At 45.4% G+C, this 21,674-nt stretch overlaps 1 protein-coding gene across 8 annotated transcripts in view; it reads right to left on the bottom strand.

Moving 5' to 3' along the window:
- The window catches only part of CLASP1 (cytoplasmic linker associated protein 1), a 269,984-nt gene that overhangs the window by 92,822 nt on the left and 155,488 nt on the right, over positions 1 to 21,674 (bottom strand). For 5 of the 8 annotated variants that reach the window (XM_049712729.1, XM_049712732.1, XM_049712730.1 and 2 more), the window contains 8 exons: positions 21,194 to 21,329; positions 20,085 to 20,155; positions 15,756 to 15,815; positions 13,998 to 14,075; positions 12,326 to 12,493; positions 11,687 to 11,736; positions 10,923 to 11,093; positions 8,746 to 8,769 (listed from right to left, as the gene is read on the bottom strand). In XM_049712729.1, the coding sequence (XP_049568686.1) occupies positions 8,746 to 8,769; positions 10,923 to 11,093; positions 11,687 to 11,736; positions 12,326 to 12,493; positions 13,998 to 14,075; positions 15,756 to 15,815; positions 20,085 to 20,155; positions 21,194 to 21,329 (758 nt within the window). The remainder of the gene's footprint in view (positions 1 to 8,745; positions 8,770 to 10,922; positions 11,094 to 11,686; positions 11,737 to 12,325; positions 12,494 to 13,997; positions 14,076 to 15,755; positions 15,816 to 20,084; positions 20,156 to 21,193; positions 21,330 to 21,674) is intronic. The other 3 variants (XM_049712736.1, XM_049712737.1, XM_049712731.1) reach the window with 1 other exon arrangement.

Here is a 21,674-nt window from a genome sequence, read left to right as displayed (position 1 = left end):
AACTACTTGGGTTTTTTTCTTCTTCTTGAAGAAACAGGTTTTTTTCCCTAGAAGTTCGTCCAATTTGCTTTAAAATTGTTAACATAAAATTGTCATAGTTTTCTACTACCCTTTAAAGCTCTACTGACCCACACTTATACCTGCTTTATCACTGCCAATTCTCAAACTGATCTTTCCAAAAGTTTGCCTATTTTATTAGTATTTTCAACGAATCACATTTTGTATTTCTTAATCCTCTAAAACGAATGTTTAATTCCTACTTCATTAACTTTTACTCATATCTTTGCTACTTCCTCCCTCCTTTTCTTTGGGTTTATTCTGTTCTTTCACTAACACACTGGAAACAGACTAATTCAGTCTCTCCTCTAATATAAACTTAGGGCTAGGAACTTCCCTCTAAGCACTGCTTTTGCTTCATTCCACAAGGATTAATATGTAGTTCAACATAATATGTTGCTTTTGAAAAAGTGGATTATAGGATCTCATTTGTTAATGTTCTGCTTTGGAAAAATAAGTTGGATCCATACTTCACACTTTACACCAAGAAAAGCAGCAAATGGACCTAAGATTAAAATGTCAAATATGAAACCATCAAGGTTTTAGGGAACTTCCCTGGCGGTCCAGAGGTTAGGACTCCGCGCTTCCACTGCAGGGAGGACGGGTTCAATCCCTGGTTGGGGAACTAAGATCCAACATGCCGTGTAGTGCGGCCAAAAAAAAAAAGTTCTGAAAGAAAACATGGGAGAATTCCATGGTAACTTGTAGTGGAAAGTCCATTCTCACTATAACAAAATTAAAAGCCATTAGAAAAGACTGATAAATTTGACTAATTTTTTTTTTTTTAAATCTCAGGATGGCAGGAAGAAAACTATGAGCAAATTCGAGAAAATGACAAATGGGGGAAAATTATTTGCAACTCATGTCATAAGGTGCTAATTTCCTTATCACATAAAAGATTCCTAGGTATCAATAATAAGTTCAACAGCAAGTGTGCTGGTAAATGTTTAGCAATTAGAGGGGAACTGTGGGGGGTGGGGTGGTTGGGGGAGTGTTCTGCTGACTTGTGGTGCTTTGCAATTCCCTGGTGTAAATATTCCCACCGTGGCCTCTTTGAGGCCATTGATATAATGTAAACCAGCTTATAAAATTCCTGAAAATCTAACAACTGGAATCTGATGAACTGGTTCAAGCCAGCTTCCACACTGTCACATCCCAATAAAGAATGGTCAAAGGCTAGGAATAGATATTTAACTGAAATAGAAATGGCCCCTAAATGTATGAAACAGTGTGCAGCCCCCCAGTAAGAAAAAAATATTAAAACGACATTAAGAATGCTATTTATCACCGACAAGATTGGCAAAAATCTTAAAAATTTGCTAACCTTCTGGCAGGTAGGCAAACAGGCACTCTCATTCATTCTTTGTGGGAGTTAAAATTAATACAGTCCCTATAGAGGGTTATTTGGCAATGTCTATCACAATTACAAATGCGTGCACTTTTTAATCCAACAATTCCACTTTGGGTAATTTAGCCTCCCAATATTCTTGTGTCCATGCAGAATGATGTATATAAAAGGTAATTCATGGCAGCACTGTTTGTAACAGCAAAACTCTGAAAACAATCCAAATGTCTATCAATATGGGTTTGGTTGGTTCAAGTTAATCCACACAGGGGAATGTACAGCAGTATTAATGAGTGAAGAGGTTCTGCAACCTAACATGGAAGAATCTTAAGCTATAATTAAGTGAAAATAATGAAGATGCAGAATAGTGTATGTAAATATGCTATCTTTTATGTTTTAAAAAAGGGAAAAGTATGATTTTCATATTCTTTCTTTTTTTTGTTTGTTTTCTTCCTGCTGCGCCACGCGGCTTGTGGAATCTTAGTTCCCTGACCAGCGATTGAACCCAGGCCCCTGGCAGTGAAAGCGTGGAGTCCTAACCACTGGACCACCAGGGAATTCCCTATATTACTTTTTATGCAAAGAAACTATGGATAAAAATGAAACTAAAAGCAGTAACATACTGAGGTTGAAGGAAAGAGGTGATAACTAGATAAATGAAAGACAAAGATGAGGGGAAACTGCATACCTCTTTATATTTTCTGAGTTTGGAACTATGTTAATGTATTAGTTATTCAAAATTTGTATTTTTATATACCACCCACTATGAATATTAATTTGCAAATACTTTTTTGTATATCTTGAGGCTGTTTTTATTAGATCCATAAAAATTTAGGTCTATTGCACCTTAGTGACTTATTGACTCTTTTATTACATAGAAGTCCTCTTTTTGCCTTTTTTGGGTCTGTTATTAATAAACCTTCAACAGCTTTCTTTTACTATGAATTTCTCATCCTTTGTCTTTTACTCTATCTGTAGCCTTAAAGGCTTAATCTCTTTAAGTATCATATTGCTAGATCTTTTTTAAAAGTTTAAGTCTAATAATCTTTCTATTTTAACTGGAAAGTTCAGTTCATTTGAGCTTGTTCTTACCACTTATAAGCACGCTTTTTTTGTCTTGATTTCTCATTTTCCTTTTACCTTCCTTTGTTTCCTCCTTTTGTCTTAATTTTTCTCAAGATATGCTTTGCTATCTCTAAGGTAACAGTCTTACAGATTAAAATATTAATATTAAAAGCACAACTTCTAGACCCCTTTCTTAAACTTTTTATTCTGAGATAATTGTAGACTCAGATTTGACTGTAAGATATAATACACAGAGATCCTATGTGCTCTTTACCCAGTTTCGTTCAATGGTAACATCTTACAAAACTATTGCAGAAAGTCAGAAACAGGACATGGACATTGATATGCTCCATCGATCTGATTCCAGGGTCCCCAGTTGTATTTAAACTCTGGCTTTCCTTTGTGGGTAGTCTCTTCTTCCCTCTGGCTATTTGTAATAGATATATATTTTTAATCTCTGGTGTTCTGCAGTTTCGTTATGATGTGTTTCACTGTGAATTTTCTTTTTGTCTTGGCTGGGATGCACCAGGTTTTCTGCATCTGTGGTTCAGTGTCCTTCAACAATCGTGAAGATTCCCAACCACGACCTCTTCATATACTGTCTCCCCCCCAGTCTCTCTTCTTAAAACTCAATTAGATAGGTTGAATTTCTTCACTACTTCCCGTGGGACGTAACACCCCATCCTGTTTTCTAACTCCGTCCCTTCTGCACATAACTCTGGACGATGTTGTCTTACCTTGAATTCGTGAGCTCACTCTTCAGTTTCATTGGTTCTGCAGCTCAATTTACCCATGGAGTTTTAAATTTTAATAACTTATTATATTTTCATTTCTAGAGGATCCATTTGTTCTTTTTCAAAGCCTGCTTGGTCATTCTTTATAGTTCCTTACTCCCCTGCTTGTCTTTCTCAATTTTTCTTTTTATTTCTTTAAATATTAAGACAACAAAATGGTTTATTTTCTTGGAACTTTATGGGAATTCTTTAAGACCTAGAGTGAAGGTGAGTTCTTCCAATGAGGACCTATGTTTGCTTCTTCTAGCGTCCTGTGGATACAAGCAATCCACAGCCACTTCAACATGATTTATCTGCTTGGGTTTCTCAGACCACAAAGGTAGCATGAATTCTGACCAGAAAGCTGCACGAAGGCCCAATTTATGGCTGCAACTTCTCAGGGAAGATGACGTTCCCTGCTCCACCCAGTACTTAAGATTAAAATGGGCAGACTCCCTCTTGTCCTCTTCTCTTCAGTAGAGTCAACCTCTTGTTCACCAGTGAGGACGCAGTGACTTCCTGTCACTCCACGTCCTGAGCAAATGCCCCAGGTCTCCAGGATTCAGCCCAAAACCTCAGGATGCAAACCAGCTCTGGCCCTCACTTCCTAGGGTTTCTGCTTTTGCTTAAGTCTGCAGGTGAGTGGCTTTCCTACGTTTATTCCAGAGGGGTGATCTGCTCTCAATTGGGAGGATCACTCAGACTACTAAACTCTACATGCTGCTAAAAACACAAGTTTCTTATTTCCTTTAAACATTTAAATATAGCAATTTCATATTACATAAAAGACCCTCAAGTCCTGAAGGATTAGTTATGTTTGTATCTTTCTCTCAGCTGTTTCTCACTCACCATGGATGTAACTTTGGACTATGAGCTCGTATTTGCCAGAGTTTAATCTCTGGGGACCTTGAGAAACCAGATTTGACAGTGGCCTCCTCTGTAGAAGTTCACTGTCTTTCCCGTGGAGGCTGTAAACGCAGACCACTTATTCATCAGTTTGGGGGTTCCCAGATACCACAGATAACAAAAACTGAAAGCACAACTTGTGTGAGAAGAGAGTTTAGTTACAAATTAGGGGAGGCTGGTTTTCCTTTGCCTGGGACCAAGTCAAGAGAGAGATCATGTCAGTTTGATGTCTTCAAAGGTTTTTCTCCCCAAGCCCACCTTTTCATGGGTATACAGCACTTTTACAATGCTGGCTGAGTGCCAACTCTTAACTCTCACCTAGGGACTTAACACGAGTAACCTCAGAGCACCCTTAAAATCCGTTTTGGGGAGTTTAAAGGGCCTCTGTTGTATTGTACTCAGATGTATATTTCCCTTATTGGAAGAGGTATGGTTTGGTTTAGTCATCCTATTAATTTGGCAATATTACTGCAAGTGCCTGTATATGTTTTAAAGACATGATATAAAATACTCTGTGGTCTTTAGGAAAAAGAAAGCCTGCTCAATAAATGCAACAAACAGTAAAAATATATTTCAGTTCTACCCTATGACCTGTTAATGACCGTGTTTTGACAGGGACAGAAAGAAGATGTGAAAAAGGAAAAAAAGTCAGCGTTAAGTCAAAGACATGGAAATGGGGTATTAGGGAATGCTACAGCAGAAAAAAAATTCTGGAGGGAGAGACAAGAGGCGCATCAACAAACACACACATCCAGAGAAAAGCAGACCCAGAAGACAACAGACCTGTAAGAGCAGTGCAGCCCTTGACTTTTGTGGAATAAAGACAGAACATCCGTATCTCGTGGCCCGTTAATAACAGCCAGTCACACTGCCATTCTTCTAGAAAAGCCCTCAGGACTGGAAACTAAACCTGTGAACTGGTTTAACCTGGAAGCACGGTTTTCCTACGTCCAGTTTAGCCTAAGACAGTTATACATCATTCGACAGCCTCTCCCCACTCGGGTCTTTGTCTCCATTTTGAGGCGTGAGAATGAAAAGGTCTCCAGGTAAATCTCACTCTCCAGTTGGGACGTTTGGGTCCAGGAACCTGCTTCTACACCCACTGTCTGGGGCACAAAAAGCCCAACCTCTCGAGTCGCACGTGGCATTTTTGAAAGAAACAAAATTTGCAAAGTTGATCACCTGTAAATTTTGCTACCTACAGGTACCGCCCGCCGCTCCGTAACTTCACTCATATTTTTTAAAGATAAAAGTAAAAGAAGTTTATAACTTTTATTTTTTTATACATACATATTTTTTCATTGTGTAAAAAGGCCAACTTCTTAAAATTCAGAGCTCTTCGACAGACATACGGCAATACCAAATGTTTTATTTCCCAGTAAAAGAGAACTAAATCTAAGTTCCTTTTCCGGAAGAGCAGACAAGGCTACATAGTTTTTATTGTGTAACCTTAATTAAAATCACCAGTAGTTAAGCATGGCCTTTGACTACACTTAGTAACATACGCTCTGAACCCATCACTAAGTTGTTGGTACCAACAGGTCACTGAAGTATTTTAACTCTTCATTTAAAATTATTTATTTGGGGGAAAAAAACCAAATCTAAGTTCCTTTTCCGGAAGAGCAGACAAGGCTACATAGTTTTTATTGTGTAACCTTAATTAAAATCACCAGTAGTTAAGCATGGCCTTTGACTACACTTAGTAACTACGCTCTGAACCCATCACTAAGTTGTTGGTACCAACAGGTCACTGAAGTATTTTAACTCTTCATTTAAAATTATTTATTTGGGGGAAAAAAACACGAATAATACATTTCCTAAACCCAGCAGCTAAATTTAAAAGAAAAAAAAAAGCATGAGATGAGAAGATGCGAGTCATTCGTTTCCACACAACTGGAGTATCTGCAGCCATCCCTGGTACCCGCAGAGACTGGTTGGTTCCAGGGCCGGCCGGGGATGCTCGAGGCCACAGATGCTCGAGTCCCACAGCTGCCCTGCACAGACTGTGCAGTTCTGTAAGTTTACTGAAAACAATCCGCCTATAGTGGGCCCACACGCTTCAAACCCATGTTGCTCAAGGGTCCAGGGTAATCATAATAAACTCTCTCACCCATGTTGCTCAAGGGTCCAGGGTAATCATAATAAACTCTCTCACGAGCAGCGTAACAGACACTATCAATGCTTCCTTTTCCAAATCCCCCAAATCACTGAACATAATAACACACTGAAAGATAACCTGGAAATAAACTTTCGTCCAAAAGTTGAGCTTTGAGTCCTTCACAAAAAATATTTATCTGATTAGTCATAAACATTAGAGTGGCTACTTGGTATGTGAGATAGGTAACTCCCAAAGACTATTTGTTTTTCTCAATTACGATAATAAGGGAGTGGCCAGGTTTCAAATGTATTGCCTGAATTCTGAATTTAGAGCATCCAACCACTGATTCAAAGTCATATCTTTGCCTCGTGATGCAAGTGCCTAGCGCTTGCCTCAGGAGCTAGATAGTAAAATATTCAACAGACTTTATTAACAAATCTTCAAAAGGCCCATAATGATCCCTAAAATTCAGACAGAGAACTCATGACAAGATGCTAAGTGATACTCGCTGCATGTGTAGCTTTTCTAAGCAGGCCTGCTAAGTTTCAGAGCTGAAACAAACAGAAATGACGGCCTAGAGGGGCTCCAGTTCACAGGCCTCCCGGGGCCTCTGTATTCTGTCTTGTCATCACACAAGGCTGGAGGCTCGAAGCGGCCAGTTCTGTGATGGCCTGGATGGCCCTGGGACTGAGGCCAAGGCGCACGGGGCTGCCCCGATAAGGTTCTCTTCTGGCTGATTCTGAACTCTATACGATTAAAGGCCCACAGATCAACCTCCACTTTCCTACAAGAAGGAGAACCAGAAAGAGACTTCTCATCCTCAACCTCCTGCACAATAACTAAGTAAGCAACCTTCTGATCTTGCTCTGGACAGGTAAAAGAAAACTCACAGAAAGAAGAAAAAAAAAAAAAAAGTTCAAAATCCCCACTGCTGCATGGAATCACAGGCTGATTTTGATTGTGCTATATAGGTATACGAAATCAAGCAGGGCAATTCTGCAAAAAATGTATAACTTCCCACATCACTTCTTCACTTTTCATCTGATGAGACGAAATACATGATTGTATTCCGCCCTCCACTCCGCATCCGTCTAGGCTGAGGAAATACTTAGGATGGTTTCTTGGGGAAGGAGAAATATAAAATGACTCATATCAATGAAAAAAATGAAGAAAATCACACCCAGCCTCAGTCTCCTATCACAAATGACGCCCTCGTCGTGACATGGGCCTTCTGTCCATTTTTCATTTTGGAAACTTTTCATTTCAAAAACTTATCCAACCCCAAGAACCACCAGCGGGGCTTGGTGAATGTTCAGAGTCCCTGCTCCTTCCAAAGCTAGTCAGCATTTTCGGGGGGCAGGGCCTAGGACTCTGCCCCTGCAGCAAGCACCCCGGTGATTTTTACAATGAGATGAGTTTGAAGAACACTGATCTTTTTTTTTTTTTAACACAGAAAAGAACACTGATCTTGAGACTATGCTCGTCTTTTTTAAAAGTTCCATTCCGATTTTTCCTTTGCGAGTCCCTCAGGAAGTAGTGCACATCTCGAGATAAAACCCAGTCTACTCTGCTGGCTGGCCTTTTAGAGTGGCTAAATAATACAGGAAAGTTATCTAGCAGTTCCTAATTGTTAAATCATCCTGAGGGTTCACGGGTCTAAGCCATTCCCTTAAGCAGACGAGGTTAACTCTAAATTTCAATTATTTGAAACATCGTGCTTACTATCTAGAGACTTTGCAAGGTCGATCTTGTCTAGCATGTTCTAATCAAAGACCTGTACCAATGAGAACAGCTCCATCTAAAATTCAAAAGGATGAAACATCAGAAAGAGCCTCTTGAGAATGAGACAAAAAGAAAACAAAGTGGACGTGGGTTTGTGTATTTCTTCCACCAGCTATATCCCTGTGTGTCACAGAGGACGAGGCTGCTGAGTGGATGAACCAAGGTATATGAATGAATGGGGTGTGCGTCAGTGAGACAAACAGAAATGGTATCACACAATTCAGCAGTTTTAGGGGAGAGGAAACAATTTTTTTCACGTCTAGAAATTACCTGCTGGAAAACCTTCACCAGCCTTGAACCTGAATTGACGATGGACACTTAAATTTATGTTTAAAAGAGGAAAGGCAAATCCTGAGAGGCCCACAAAAGCACAAAGTGAGGAGGACGAAACGGAAGCTGAGGTGGTGCTTCAGGGGTGACAGCAGCTGGGACCCACGAGGTCACGTGACCCCCCTCCCAGTGTGGGCTCAGAGCGACGCCACGTACAGCACACTCAGGGCCCAAATTCACAAGCACAACGACCACACAAGAAAGGAGAGGAGAGCTCAGGTTGGGGGAAGGCAAAACCCAGTGGAAACAGGATGAAGAAGAGTGGAGGGATGCACGTGCAACGTGTCATGCAGGGACCCCGGGGAGGGCGAGGGCGCCAGGCAACACTCGTGGGGACAGAGGACCAGTGAGAGGGAGACACAGCTCGGCCACAGAGACAAACTGCTTACCCTCCGCTTTGGTGGCAGTGCCATCTTTAAGCAAATTAAAAAACAAGGGAAGGGACAACAGGGAACAGTTAGTCGCATCAAAAAAATTAAAAAGCAGAATGTTATTATTGGCTACTAAAGAAGCAAAAGTACAGTTTAAAATAAAATTAAAAGGGAAACAAGTTCAACAGCAAAGCAGAGTCGGAAGCAAGTAAGTGGTGCACCTTCTACCGAAACCAGCTTAGGACAATGTGCTTCTGCCTGCAGAAGACAAAACACGGAAGGGCAGCCCAGGGTCGCGCCTCAGCTGACAGACTGACTGTGTTTCTGATGTGGCCCAACCTCATCCTCTGAAGAGTCCCCTGTTTTTTGGAACAAAGCACCAGCAGAATAAGGGGGGCGGGAACTAAAGGACACCCCAAGGACAGAGGCAGTCAGTGAGCAGCTCCGAGAAGCTGGCTACAGCAAGGCCTGTCCCAGCCACACAGCGAGCAGCAAGACCGTCCAGCTCGGTACCTGAGTCAGGGCCTAGGGGCTCCGTGTCTCCCCTCACGCGTCTGGGCTCTAGAAATTTGGAAAAGGATTATGAGCTTTAACGCTACACTCCTCACAGACGTAACGTGTCAACCTCGGTAGTACTTGTAACTGCTCCTCCGAAGGGTTATGTTATATCTGGGGGCTGAATTTTTTGGTTCTTGCTGACTTGGACATCAGGAAAGCAGAGGTCGAGCTCTCAGGAAATGCTGGGAGAATGGGGAATACTCCAGTCTTGTCATTCGAAGAGGTAACACTGGGCTGAAAATTTACCATCAGCGCTTCTAAAAGGTCATTTCTGTGTCATCAGACCAGAAGACCCAAGTGCCTTGACTAGCGCCAAGCGGAGTCCACAGGGTCCGTATTAAAATAGCTCAATCATGCACCGAAAAACAAGGACTGCTGTAACTTTACTCAGGTTTTCAAGCAATGAAACAAACAGTAACTACAGATTCTCAAGGTGGATCAGACGGAACTAAAATGAACAGAAAGCCTTCCCACCTGACTTCTCTCTTGGTAAGCACACACCAACATGGGATCCTAAACACGCCTACGTGACCTTGTAAGAGTTAAATAAACCAGAGAAAAGGAGAGCCCTTACTGGGCATCTTCCCAATCTCAATGAGGCATTTCTGTAGAGAAAACAAGACCGACTTAACAATGTCCCACAACATACACCTTACCTTTTAAACTAATAACGTTCCTATCACGACCGCAGTTCCCTTCGCCGTACAGGATAATGGTTGACAAAGGACTTTTATATAATGTCACCTGTCCCTACCCCGTGTCTGAATTAGGTGGCTATTATTACAACTCATTTATGGGTAAAGGAAACACAGCCTGGTCAGGGCCACTGAGCGACTCAAGGTCGGGCCTGGTAACCTCCTCTCGGTGTTCTCTCGCTCTGCTTCCATGCTTTCAGAATATTAGCTGTAGGACTGACTTTGGAATTAGTCTGTAAACCGCACAAGTAATAAGTCTCGACGTTTCATGAAGCTTGAATTGTATTCGTTTCCTTAAGATCCAAAATAAAATGGATCCAGCGAGGTCTCCAGACTTTGGCTTTGAACAACTCTGCTTTCACAAAAACAAACTCAAACTATCAGCCTTACCCCCAGTAGATGTGCAGCGTCTGCTGAAAAACTGACCTAGCATTCTGTCAGATATTCCTTTGAAAATAATCTTTTTACTCTTCCGGGCTTTCATCGGAGTAGGTACCCGCTCCTCCCAAGGTGACACAGGGAAGGAAGACACCCTTCTGTACAACAGGCGATGCTGGTTGCTGAGTCCCTCCTGCTCCTCCGGAGCGCCCCCCCACCCCCGCACTTCAGGCTCTCCACCCAGGTCAGGAGGGGAGGAAACCCAGCCCTGGCCACACAGGAGGAGTCTGGGCAGCTGGGAAGGGGCACAGGGTGCTGAGGCATGCGTCCCCGACCAGGGTGACGCCCCAGAAGCAGGGACACCCACCAAAGGGTGGCTGCAAATCAGTGGCCAGCACAGAGGTCAGCGCGCAGGTCAGCGCCCAGACGCACGTACTCTGAAAGGTCAGCCCTGCAACCGCCTCAACTCCGGTTCCTGGTAATTTGCTACATGGACGGATTGGAGCAGAGGTTAAGGGTCATCTCGAACGGCAGACTCGGGGGCAGGGTCGCAGGGCTGGTTACCTAAGGAGGCGTACGAGCCCGGAGGCAAGGCCGCTGCGGAGCTGAAGGGCGCTGCACCGGGAGCCGAGGGGACCTTGGATTTGGCGCTGGCGGCTGCGTTCACGTCTATGTCGCTTCGAGAGCGCTGCAGGGACCCCGTGGTGGACACGGATTTGCTGCTGACTGTGGAAGCTGCGGGGGGAGGAGGGAACCTCAGCAACGACGGTAAGGGCCACGTGAGAATGTTAGACCTGTATCGCTGACGCGTGCCCTGCTTCTCCTGAGAACAGGAGTCAAGCTCTGACAAAGGCTGGAGCACACAGCGCCGGCCGACAGTGTCCCCTGCTCGCCGGACACAGCTCAGCCGATGCTGCAGGAAGTGACAAGTGGCCGCAGCTTCGCAAGCCCCTGTCATCAGAGACCATAAACCCCACAGAAATGGACCACGTTTCCAGTTCACGTGAGCAGCGAAGTAATGAAAACTCGATCATGTCTCGCCAGGGTGGCAGGAAGGCACACCCCGAGCTGGACGCTCCCCCTCTCGGGAACATCCCCTCCTGTCCTCCCACAGCCGTCAGCTGCCTGCTGCTCGGAACATCCCGAGCGGCCCCCGCTCCCCCGGCAAGTGCGCAGAGCACAGAGGCGCCCCCCGCGGCAGCTCTGTGCGCGAGGACAGGTCTGCTGGCCTGGTGGGAGCACGGGGCACGGCGGGCCCTCCGCAGACCCTTCCAGCCGCTGCTCAGCCCGCCCCAGGCTCAGGGCCTCCCCCGCGGCGCCCACCTTACCTCTGGAGGTGGCACTGCCAGTAGGGCTTCTCTTGGCGGAGAGCGGCCGACTGGAAATAAAGGGACACGTCTGTCTATTATCAAAGGTGCACTGTATCTGCACTGATACAAATACAATCTACAGCGGGAGAATATGATAATAAAGAATGGCTTCAGGCTTCCCAGAATTCTACAGGTACCTTGGACCACAACCTTATAAACCTCCGATTTCGGAAAAGCTTTAGCATTATATTTTGGACTATCTTTCAAACACACGGAGGGAAGTCTTAAACAGCAACAGGGATTAGAGGTACTGAGAGAAGATGGCAGCACGTTCAGTCCCAGGGTTTGAAAGCCCTCCCTTTCCAGAGCTGTCTCCAAGTTAACGCTTCTACTGTCTTAGAAGACACCCTGAACAACTCGCTTGTGTTACTCCAAAACTGTGTTCCAGGACTGCCATGTAAATTTAAGTACAAACTACCTGCCTCAGGGACCAGGGACCAGGGACCAGGCCACTCGTTTCTCACCATCCCCACAGCATCTTCCCCAGCACCAGCCTCCACCTGAATTAAGGGGGAATGGTAACGGCACGCAGACGGACAAAAGCACAGGGAGAGTCTGCGTGCTCGTGCAGCCCATTCTTCACAGCCGGGCCCTTACTTGAGACTCTCCTGCGAGCTGGAGGATGAGCGGTCCGACTGGGGCAGCGACACCACGCTGTCCGAGCTCTTCAGGTGGCTTTGCAGAGCCCTCTGGTAGGAGGGCTCCAGAGTGTGGTACAGGTGCTCCGCTTCTCTGCTGAAGTGACTGTGGAAACCCCAGTAACACCTGGAAAACACGCAGCCTCCTGTCAATGGGTATGCACCCGGGACGCTGTCAGGGAGGGACCCCCCCCCGCCCCCCACCGCCAGCTCCTGCGACCGGCGGCAGCTGCGGCCTGGGGAAGCGTGGGAACCGCGGAGGCCTGGTGGATCCTCACTCCCAGCTCCCGTCCTTGGTGACTCCGGCCCAGCTGTCTGACTCTCAGTCGCATTAATGAAATGGATAAAATGGAAATTAAAGAGCCTGACTCGCAAGACTGGGAGCCTCAGAGAAGATGGAGCCGAACCAACGAGAACGACACCCAGAATGCGAGGGGGACTCGGTCATGGACGCTTTTATAAATGCAATGTGACGCTCCCTGGTTCCAAGTACTTAAAACGGCTTTAGGTAACGAGAACAAAAGAAAACCAGGACGAGGCTCACAGCTACTTGAAACCTGTACTGTGTTACGATCAAAGGACAAGAAAAAACTGGGGTGGAGGCACCAAATACAAGATGAGGGTGAAGAGCAGCGTACGCAGACCGTTCACAAACCCGCTCCTCCTAGTTTTTACTTTTTAGCCACGGCTTGTCAGGTCCCTTCTTTTGGTAGGAACTTCCCAGCACGAGATTGCAGTGAGCACTTGAGGGTCAAGCGGGAGTCCTCCACACACTCTGAAACCAGGGAACTACGGCTCAACTGAGAGAGCAGTCGGAGCAGGAAGTGCGAGGTCAGGGTGTGCTCGTGCAGCCGAGCAAGTCCGCAGTGTTCCAGGATGTAAGGACTGGCTTTAACCCGTGTCAATTAGAAGAGCCGGTCGACTACGAAAGCGCAGAGAAACAGCCACAGGGCAAAACGGGAAGCTCTTTTTCTCTCTGAGCTGCCCGAGAGGGAGGACATCTTGGCGTCAAGCTTCAGCTACTTAAGGTCACGATGGCAGCTTCACCCGCAGGATGGCGCTGCACGTGGAGACCCAGCCTCACGGCCGCAGCATAACCAGTCCTGACGGCCAGACGGCCCCAAACGCGAGCGGGGACAGCGAGCTGTGGTCTGCGATCAGCCCCCCTCCCTCCTGGGGGTCTCACTGCCCCGGCACGCCACCCCGCCGATGCCTGCAGAGCTGTGATCCCAGGGAAAGGATCTCCGTGAGCGGGATTCTTCACGGCAAGTCAACAAGCCACTGGGACCCACAGAGCTTAGCGAGTGAGAGACAACACGGGGCACGCAGACAAGTGCTTTGCCGGCTCACGCAGCAATTTCTCATACATTTAAAAACGGGCTTTCTGTGTCTACCTCAGTCCACTTTATGTTCAAATAGTACCAGTCTTTCAGGCCTGGACACTCAACTCAACAACCCTCGAAACAGAAAACTAGAGAGACATTTTGAAATGGCCTTTTGGGTCATATTTAAAGGTCCTGATTAACAAAACATGTCCATGTGACTTAATAAGCTTTCATGAGGCGATCTGGACAGGACACCTGAAACATGAAAGTAGTGAATCGGGAGAGTGGTGTTCAGCCAACACTTACTTTCTGGCTTCTATCCGTGCTTCCGAATCAGCGTCATGTATTCCCTTCTTTATTGTTTCCGCTAATACTGATATGTGTCTGGATGTTTGGAAGACAAAGCGGGAACAATCATCAATATATGGTCTTATGCGGATACAAACAGGTGTTGAGAAATAACTCCCAAACGGCAACGTGGAAGGTATAGGCCCTTTGTGCCCAGAGAGTCAACAAACACGCAGCCTAGAAAATCAGCACACTCCGCAGACCTGCTAACTCATTCACGATTCTGTCCCGGTACCTATTCCCACCCCTTCCCCACCTAAGCACCTGATAACCCTACTCTCCTGGGACTTTTTTTTTTTTTTTTTAAGTAATGGCTGATGTATTTCGGGCCATGCTTACTTAGTTCAATCTTTTATGAACTCAAACAACAAAACCCTTCCTTCTCCATGGTCAGAACAAGTTTCCATGGAAATTATAATGGGCTAGTAATAATCCTAATACTGCAGAGACTCTCTGCATCACGTTTCTGTAATTAAAGAATGTTTTTTCAAGTTCCACTACATACATAACATGAACAATTTTATGAAATTATGTCTCTGTTTTACACACAGGTGTTCTCTTAGTTACGTTCTACCCTAGCTGAGAAGAAATCGTTAAACTGTCTCGTTGAATATTGAACGGTTTTAAGAAAAGGGCGATGACTGGAGTGAAGAGTTTCACAGGACAAAGGCGAGGCACCAGTCTTACCAGCACCCCACCTCAGTCCTCAGTCCTTCACTCATCCAGCAGGCATTTGGTGAGAACCTGCCAAGCGGCAAGGCTGAGCGGAAGTGAATATAAACACATGAGGCCACATCTGAGTCAATCACGTTTTCCTGCCCTGCTCACCTGGCCCCGGTGCTCAATCCCTCATTCCACCTTCCCACTCTAAATTCCAAAACTATCACCAAATAAAGAGGATATAATACCCAAGCGATTAAAGAACAAGAAAGTATTTTTTAAATGTGTGACCATCTTCTCGATCCAAAGTATTTTCAGATGAACTTCCACCTCTGGGAGGCCTGGCTTTTTCGTCTCTGAGCACTGCAGGACTGAACTGGACTCCAGGCGTACTCATGTGTTAAACTCCCACTACTCGTAACCTGTTTAAGTATGTTGTAAAGTTCTTCACAAACTACACAACACACCATGAAAAACCGGGTGGCACAGTATCATCATCTATCAGCTCCAAATATAACTCAGAAAGAATAACAGGCACCTAAAATGGACAGGAACTAAAAATGGCAAAGAAGGAACCTCAAAATAGAGGCAAGCTTCTGTAAGAATTCTGCATCATGAGGATGTGAAACTTACCACACACCAGCCTGAATAAAGAGAAAACTGCTGACTTTCTGATACAGAGGGATCAAAAAGAAAACTTTCAAATGAGTGAAATTCCTTTAAGGATTTTCAAAGATACCCCTCGCCTACTAAGAGCAGCTTTAAACCTTTTTTAACTCGTTGGGACTGACAGGATGCCAGGCAGCAGATCAGAGCCACTGCAGAGTGAGTCCTGGCCGTGCAGTGTCCCGGGGCACCCCGGGTCACACCTCAAGGCTAACGTGACAGTCAATGGAGCTCACTCCTCACATCAGCATCAGGAGAAATAACACCAGTAATCACGCAAATAAACACTTGGATTCCTTCACTTCTTGTAAAAAGTGGGTTGGACCACTCGCTGAGATATTAAATCTCAAGATTCAGTTCAGAGGGAAAACCAGCAACTCAGATGCTCACCGTTCCAGTGAATGTGTCTGCCATTCTTGTAAAAGTAAATCTAAAAATTCAAAACAGCGCCTGAAAATTGTGAAGAGAAAAAGATGTAACTTAGTCATTTGTATGTTAATGAAAATAAAAGCTTTTTTCTTAAGTGACCCAACACTACTTTTTATAATTGATAAATTTCTTCTATTTTTTTCTTTTTATTTCACGGTACGCGGGCCTCTCACTGTTGTGGCCTCTCCCGCTGCGGAGCACAGGCTCGGGACGCGCAGGCTCAGCGGCCATGGCTCACGGGTCCAGCCGCTCCGCGGCATGTGGGATCTTCCCGGACCGGGGCACGGACCCGCGTCCCCTGCATCGACAGGCGGACTCTCAACCACTGCGCCACCAGGGAAACCCTCTTCTATTTTTTTTTTTAAGATTTTTTTTTTTTGGATGTGGACCATTTTTAAAGCCTTTATTGAATTTGTTACAGTGTTGCTTCTGTTTTATGGGGTTTTTTTGGTTTTTTGGCCACGAGGCATGTGGGATCTTAGCTGCTGGACCAGGGATCAAACCTGTACCACCTGCACTGGAAGTGCAGAGTCTTAACCACTGGACCACCACGGAAGTCCCATCTTCTATTTTTTTTATGATTCAAAAAATGGAACATAAAGATGGAATCAGAACTGACTGAAAACCAAAGCAGATCGAAATAATTAAGCACCTATGGTGGTCCAGAAGAAAAATCACAAAGTTATAGGGACAGGATACAGGAGAGTTCCCTTCAAATCAGAAACTTGGGCTTCATGGCAACCTTACTGAAAGGGTGTATCACTGTTGTTGGTTTTTTTCCACCTCAGATGATACATTAATACAGGAGCTACAGGTGCACAAAAGATCTGAGTGCATTACAGAATCAGGGAATTAGTCTTTGCATTAATTCCAAAGAATGCCTTGTACAAAGAAAGTAAAACATACCCTGGAAAACAAAGTGTTTACCCAATTTTCCTGCCAAGTATTTAAAACAGATTTTTCTCTAGCTACTTGGCATTTTCCTCTCTGCAACCTTTCAACATCCTTTCTTCTCACTTCTGTGACCTTTCTTGGTCTGATCTGTACACAAAAACAATGCTGGTCTCATCTCCTTTGGATTGTATCACCACTTCGGGTCCTACCTCGTCATCATTTCCTTTTTCTAAATTCCAGGATAACTATCTTTGTAGGAATAAATATTATTAGACTTAAGGAACCCACTCAAGGAAATAAATCAGAAGGCAATCTTTCTCTAACGATCAGACTTTCTTTCCCATGATCTTCCCAACTCAAAACCTCATAATCCACACAATTAATCACTCAGCAAATCTTGAATAAACCCTTCCCCTATGCTAGATGCCAGACATACAATGGTAACCGAGACACAATCCACCGAGCAAGACAGACAAGGAACCGTTACCACGTGATGTGCCGGGAGCACAGGGGCTTCAGAGGGCTCAGGGGAGTTGGACAGCTCAGTCCCAGGGCTGCTGCTAATAGTGGGGCCCGGGGGAGCGGTCGGCGAAACAAATCTTCTCCAAGGAGAGACACTGACCTCTGCCCACACCCTTTCTCACCACCGCTGTCCCCCACCCCCCCGCCCCAGCCCAGGCCACGGTCACTCTACCTCTGCCCTTTGTCCATGTCATTTCCTGGTGTGGACTTCCCTTGTCTCTTTACGTGTGTATGCATATGTCTATGTTTACTTATTTCTTAGTGAATCCAGCCATCTTTAGTGCTGATTCTTGTCTTCAATGTGTTTCAGAACAATCTATTTCATCGAAAATATCCCATGTAAATTAGGTTTTGTCTTCAACTTTTTAGAAGGCTAAAATCATATACAGAAGTACATCGATGTTGGCATTATTTAAACACTCTGCATTACTTAAGCACATCTGCTTAGAACTTCTGTCTTTTCTTCACTGAGTCGTACTCCTCATTCATAGGGCAGCTCGGTCTTTTTTAACTTGCCTAGGAGGCTTCTAGGGAATATATCAGCTAGTTTTAATCACTGCCCTCTGAATTCCTAAATCCACGATACGTACGTTGCAACTCACGCTTACATTGCTTTGCATTATTGTTTTTAATCTCCCCAACTAAATTATAAACTTCTTAAAGGCAGGGAGATTGGGCAATCCATTTCTTACAAGTTCTATGAAGTGAAGCTAGCGACAGGTTGAATACAGGACAGAAAGCGCACTGCCTTGGTTACACTGCCCCCTCTGGCTCTCTTTTCCTTCCTGAAGGCAGAGGGACTGGGCCCAGATGGTCCCTAGTACTCCTTTCAGCATTAAGACACATGGCTCCGACTAAACACAGGAACGCCAGTCTGGGTGTGAGGCTCGGAAACCGGTGAAGGGGGTGGCATGTCTGCTGTCACAGTGACTGCACGTCGCTACTCAAATTCAGCACCACAGGCTAGAACTGTTAAACGCTAGGGACCGAAGTGTTACCGCCTGAGCTTCTTATGTTGACGCCCTAACCCCCAGTATGATGGTATTTGGAGACGGGGCCCTGGGGAAGCAGTGGGGTTCACGGGGGGTCCTGAGAGTGATGCTCGCCTGACGGGATTAGTGGCCCTCTAAGGAGGGCGCTCCCCGGCCCCCGCCGCCACGAAGACACAGCAAGAAAGCTGCACCTGCAAGCTGCTTCCATTAGAACCCAAACCTGCCGGACCCTGACCTCAGAATTCCCGGCTCCAGAGCAGTGAGGAAATACCCGCCTGTCGTGTAAGCCGCCCTGCGCACGGTATTTCTGTTACAGCAGCCCAAGTTGGCTGATACGCTAAATATCCTGTAACGTTCCCCACAGAGATGTGTCGCTTCACCAGAGGAACTGCCTTGCCCAAAGCAAACACGCTTTCCAAACTGCTCGTGGAAACCCAAATCAACAGTGACAATATAACTGCAGCAGAAAATTCTTAGGATGGCTGCCATTCACTGAGCTTCCACCAAGCGTCAAGCCCCTTCCTCCGAAGTGACTGAGAACCTGCAGAACAGCTCCCTCCCCAGCACGTGGGAAGTCCACCACCAGCCCGCACCTCGATGGCCAGGCGCTGGCCTTGGGGGGTTGGGGGGTGCCCGGAGCTGCTCTGCCCCCGAGGGCGGCTGGACTGTGGGTCAGCGACAGTCCACTGAGCCACGCTGCTGGAACAGTCAGCCTTTTCGGTGGAAGGAGAACGCGTCTTTCTCCCTGGCTTTACGTGGCTGGCTCATTCCCCTCTTTTCTCCCTTGCCTTCCATGTGGCTGGGAACATGACGGCGATGGGGGCCACCTCATGCTTGGAAGGATCCCCCCGCCTGTGAAACCCTGGTGGGTCCAACGTGACAGCCCAGGAAAGGAGAGGAACAGCGGGCGGCCAAGGGGCGGCTGGGCTCGACGCCTTGGAGTGAAGGGCCATCTCCTGGGCTGGATCCAGACACAGAACCGCAGGAACGGGGCCGAGAGGCTGCCTGCTGCCCAGGCCGGCCGTTCATTTACCCCACAAAGCTCCTGACCTAGTCTACTGAAGGCTTCAGTCCATGAATCCTCTGAAAACCTACACAAAACTTCTGTGTATCTACACTTTCCTGGGAAGAGGGTCCACAGATTTTAGGACTCGAAAGCCTCTGAGTCACCAGTCCAGACCCACAGATCCGAGCTGGAAGCACAGAGCCCTGATCCCACACGTGGGCTGGGGCAGCTCAGCAGGACCCAAGACAAAGCCCCCGCGGGCCACCCAGGCTGTACCTTCAGGGTCTACCTCCCCTCAACATAAGAAGCTCAGGGGGTAACACTTCGGTCCCTAGCATTTAACAGTTCTAGCCTGTGGTGATAAATCTGAGTAGCGACGTGCAGTCACTGTGACAGCAGCACAAGCATGGTCAGGATTCAGAGCGCCAGGAGTCACATCAGAAGCTGCAAACAACACACACCTCCTGCGTATCTATGTTAATATAAAGAACAGCCGCTGATCTTCACAATGTTTCTTCCCGGCGGGCAGCCATGGCCTTCACTCAGGGAATGGGGCAGACCAATGACAGAGGCAGAGGCACCATCGCAGGAAGAAAATGCGCAGGGGGTACACTCCCCCTCTCCCCCGCCCCTCCCACATAACCCCCACACACACTCGCTCTCACACTACACACACAGACAGAAGTAACAGGCCTTCCAAATTAGCTTTCCAGACAACTGAGATCATGAGCCTTCAGTCCAAAGGCATCTGTCACGGCAATCGTAAATCATATTAACCATTTCAAACATAAAGTTTTTTGCATGGAGGTAACTTTGAAATTTGTTTCGGTTTTTAAACAATTCAAAACTAATGAGAAAAATTCTTTAAAAACTTACCTTCTAACGGCGACAGACTTGGAGGTACAGTTGCTTGTTATGATGGGTATTAGCCTAGGGATGTGTGTGTGCTGCGGAAAAGAACAAAAAACAGAGGCGAACATTTGAAAATGCAGAGCTAAGACAACCACTTCTTTACTAACCTACCTAAAGCACCTGCATATTCAGATTAGAATTTCACTGAGTTTTAAAAGGAGAAAGACTTTCATTGGATATTGCCAAAGGGCATGACAGAATTTACAGAGCCAAAACAGGCAACGTGATGACAAGTCAGTCAGCCTAAAATCAAAACAAATCACTGGTATGAAGTCTAAATTACCTGAGCAGTAGAGATCTGAATGAGTAAAAAGCAGTCAGCAGGCCAACATAGTTTAATACTATTTCAACAGAAATGTCTGATAACGGCTTTTGGTTTAACACCTGAAGTAGGCAGTGCAAACAGTAAGAACTACAAATAATATGAAGTAAGCAACCCACAGTAATCACGAATATTCTGGATAGATTTCAGTTAACATCAAGACCCAGTTTCAAGGGTTGCCTCTGGGGAAAAGGGACTTGACAGTGGGGAGAAGGTGATGCGCAGAACTTATTAAGCCTTTGTGAACTATTAGGTTTTACTGAAAATCTGCACGTAAATTACTTGGCTAATTACTTGGATTTAAGTAAATGAGTGTTTTGAAAACTTAACTGAAGATAACATTTTGTTTCTGGGCTTATGTACAATTATTTAAATAAAATGTCAGGCGAATAACAAACCACAAGCACAAATACCTAAAATGGAACAGCTGGGGAGAGAAGAACAGATGTGATACCTGGACACATAAAGAACAGAGTATAAACTCAGAAGCAGACACCCGTGTTCAAATGTTTAAAACCAATGACGGTGGATGAGCAACACCTCAGTAACTATACATCACACCCACAGTTCACACTAGGGAACGTAAAAGGCTCATGTGCGATAGTTACGTGGGGTAAAAAGGCCAATGTTGTACGTACGGTATTATTCCATGTACATAATCACTCAAATGAAAAATGTCTCTGATAAGTGCTTATCAACCAGCAATATTTACCACTTGCTTAGTCTATGTACGGCCCCAAAACATACTCACCCGAATGATTAACCTAACAGCTACAACCCCAGAGGTGGCCATAATTTTGGCACTGTTCGGAATTAAATTAAAGATCGTTGGCATAATGGCTTCAGCTCCATGGTCAAACTTGTTCCCCAGCACTGATGACAGATGCCTATAACCAGAAATGAACACTGAACTGAAGTCATAGTTCTTTCCAACAGTGTAGCACATAACCCTCTTAACATTTTAGAGCCTTCATGTAAAGTTATCTAAGGATAAAGGACAAAGGTCTAAGTAAAATACTCTACAAATACTTCCAACGTGCATCTAGAGGACTTCGTAAATAGCCACTAGCCCAAGAGTTTGCTATTTTTTTTAAATAAATAAATCACTTCCAACTAATGACTCTTAAAATAGCAAAAAACAAGTTAGTCATATACTAATAAAACACAAATATGAAAAAGCTCTTTCACCCCCTTTTTTTATTTTTAACATACAACATTCACACTTCAGTGTC

This window comes from Orcinus orca, chromosome 7 (assembly GCF_937001465.1).
Source record: "Orcinus orca chromosome 7, mOrcOrc1.1, whole genome shotgun sequence".
Lineage (NCBI taxonomy): Eukaryota > Metazoa > Chordata > Mammalia > Artiodactyla > Delphinidae > Orcinus > Orcinus orca.
This window is presented reverse-complemented; position numbering and strand designations above follow the sequence as displayed.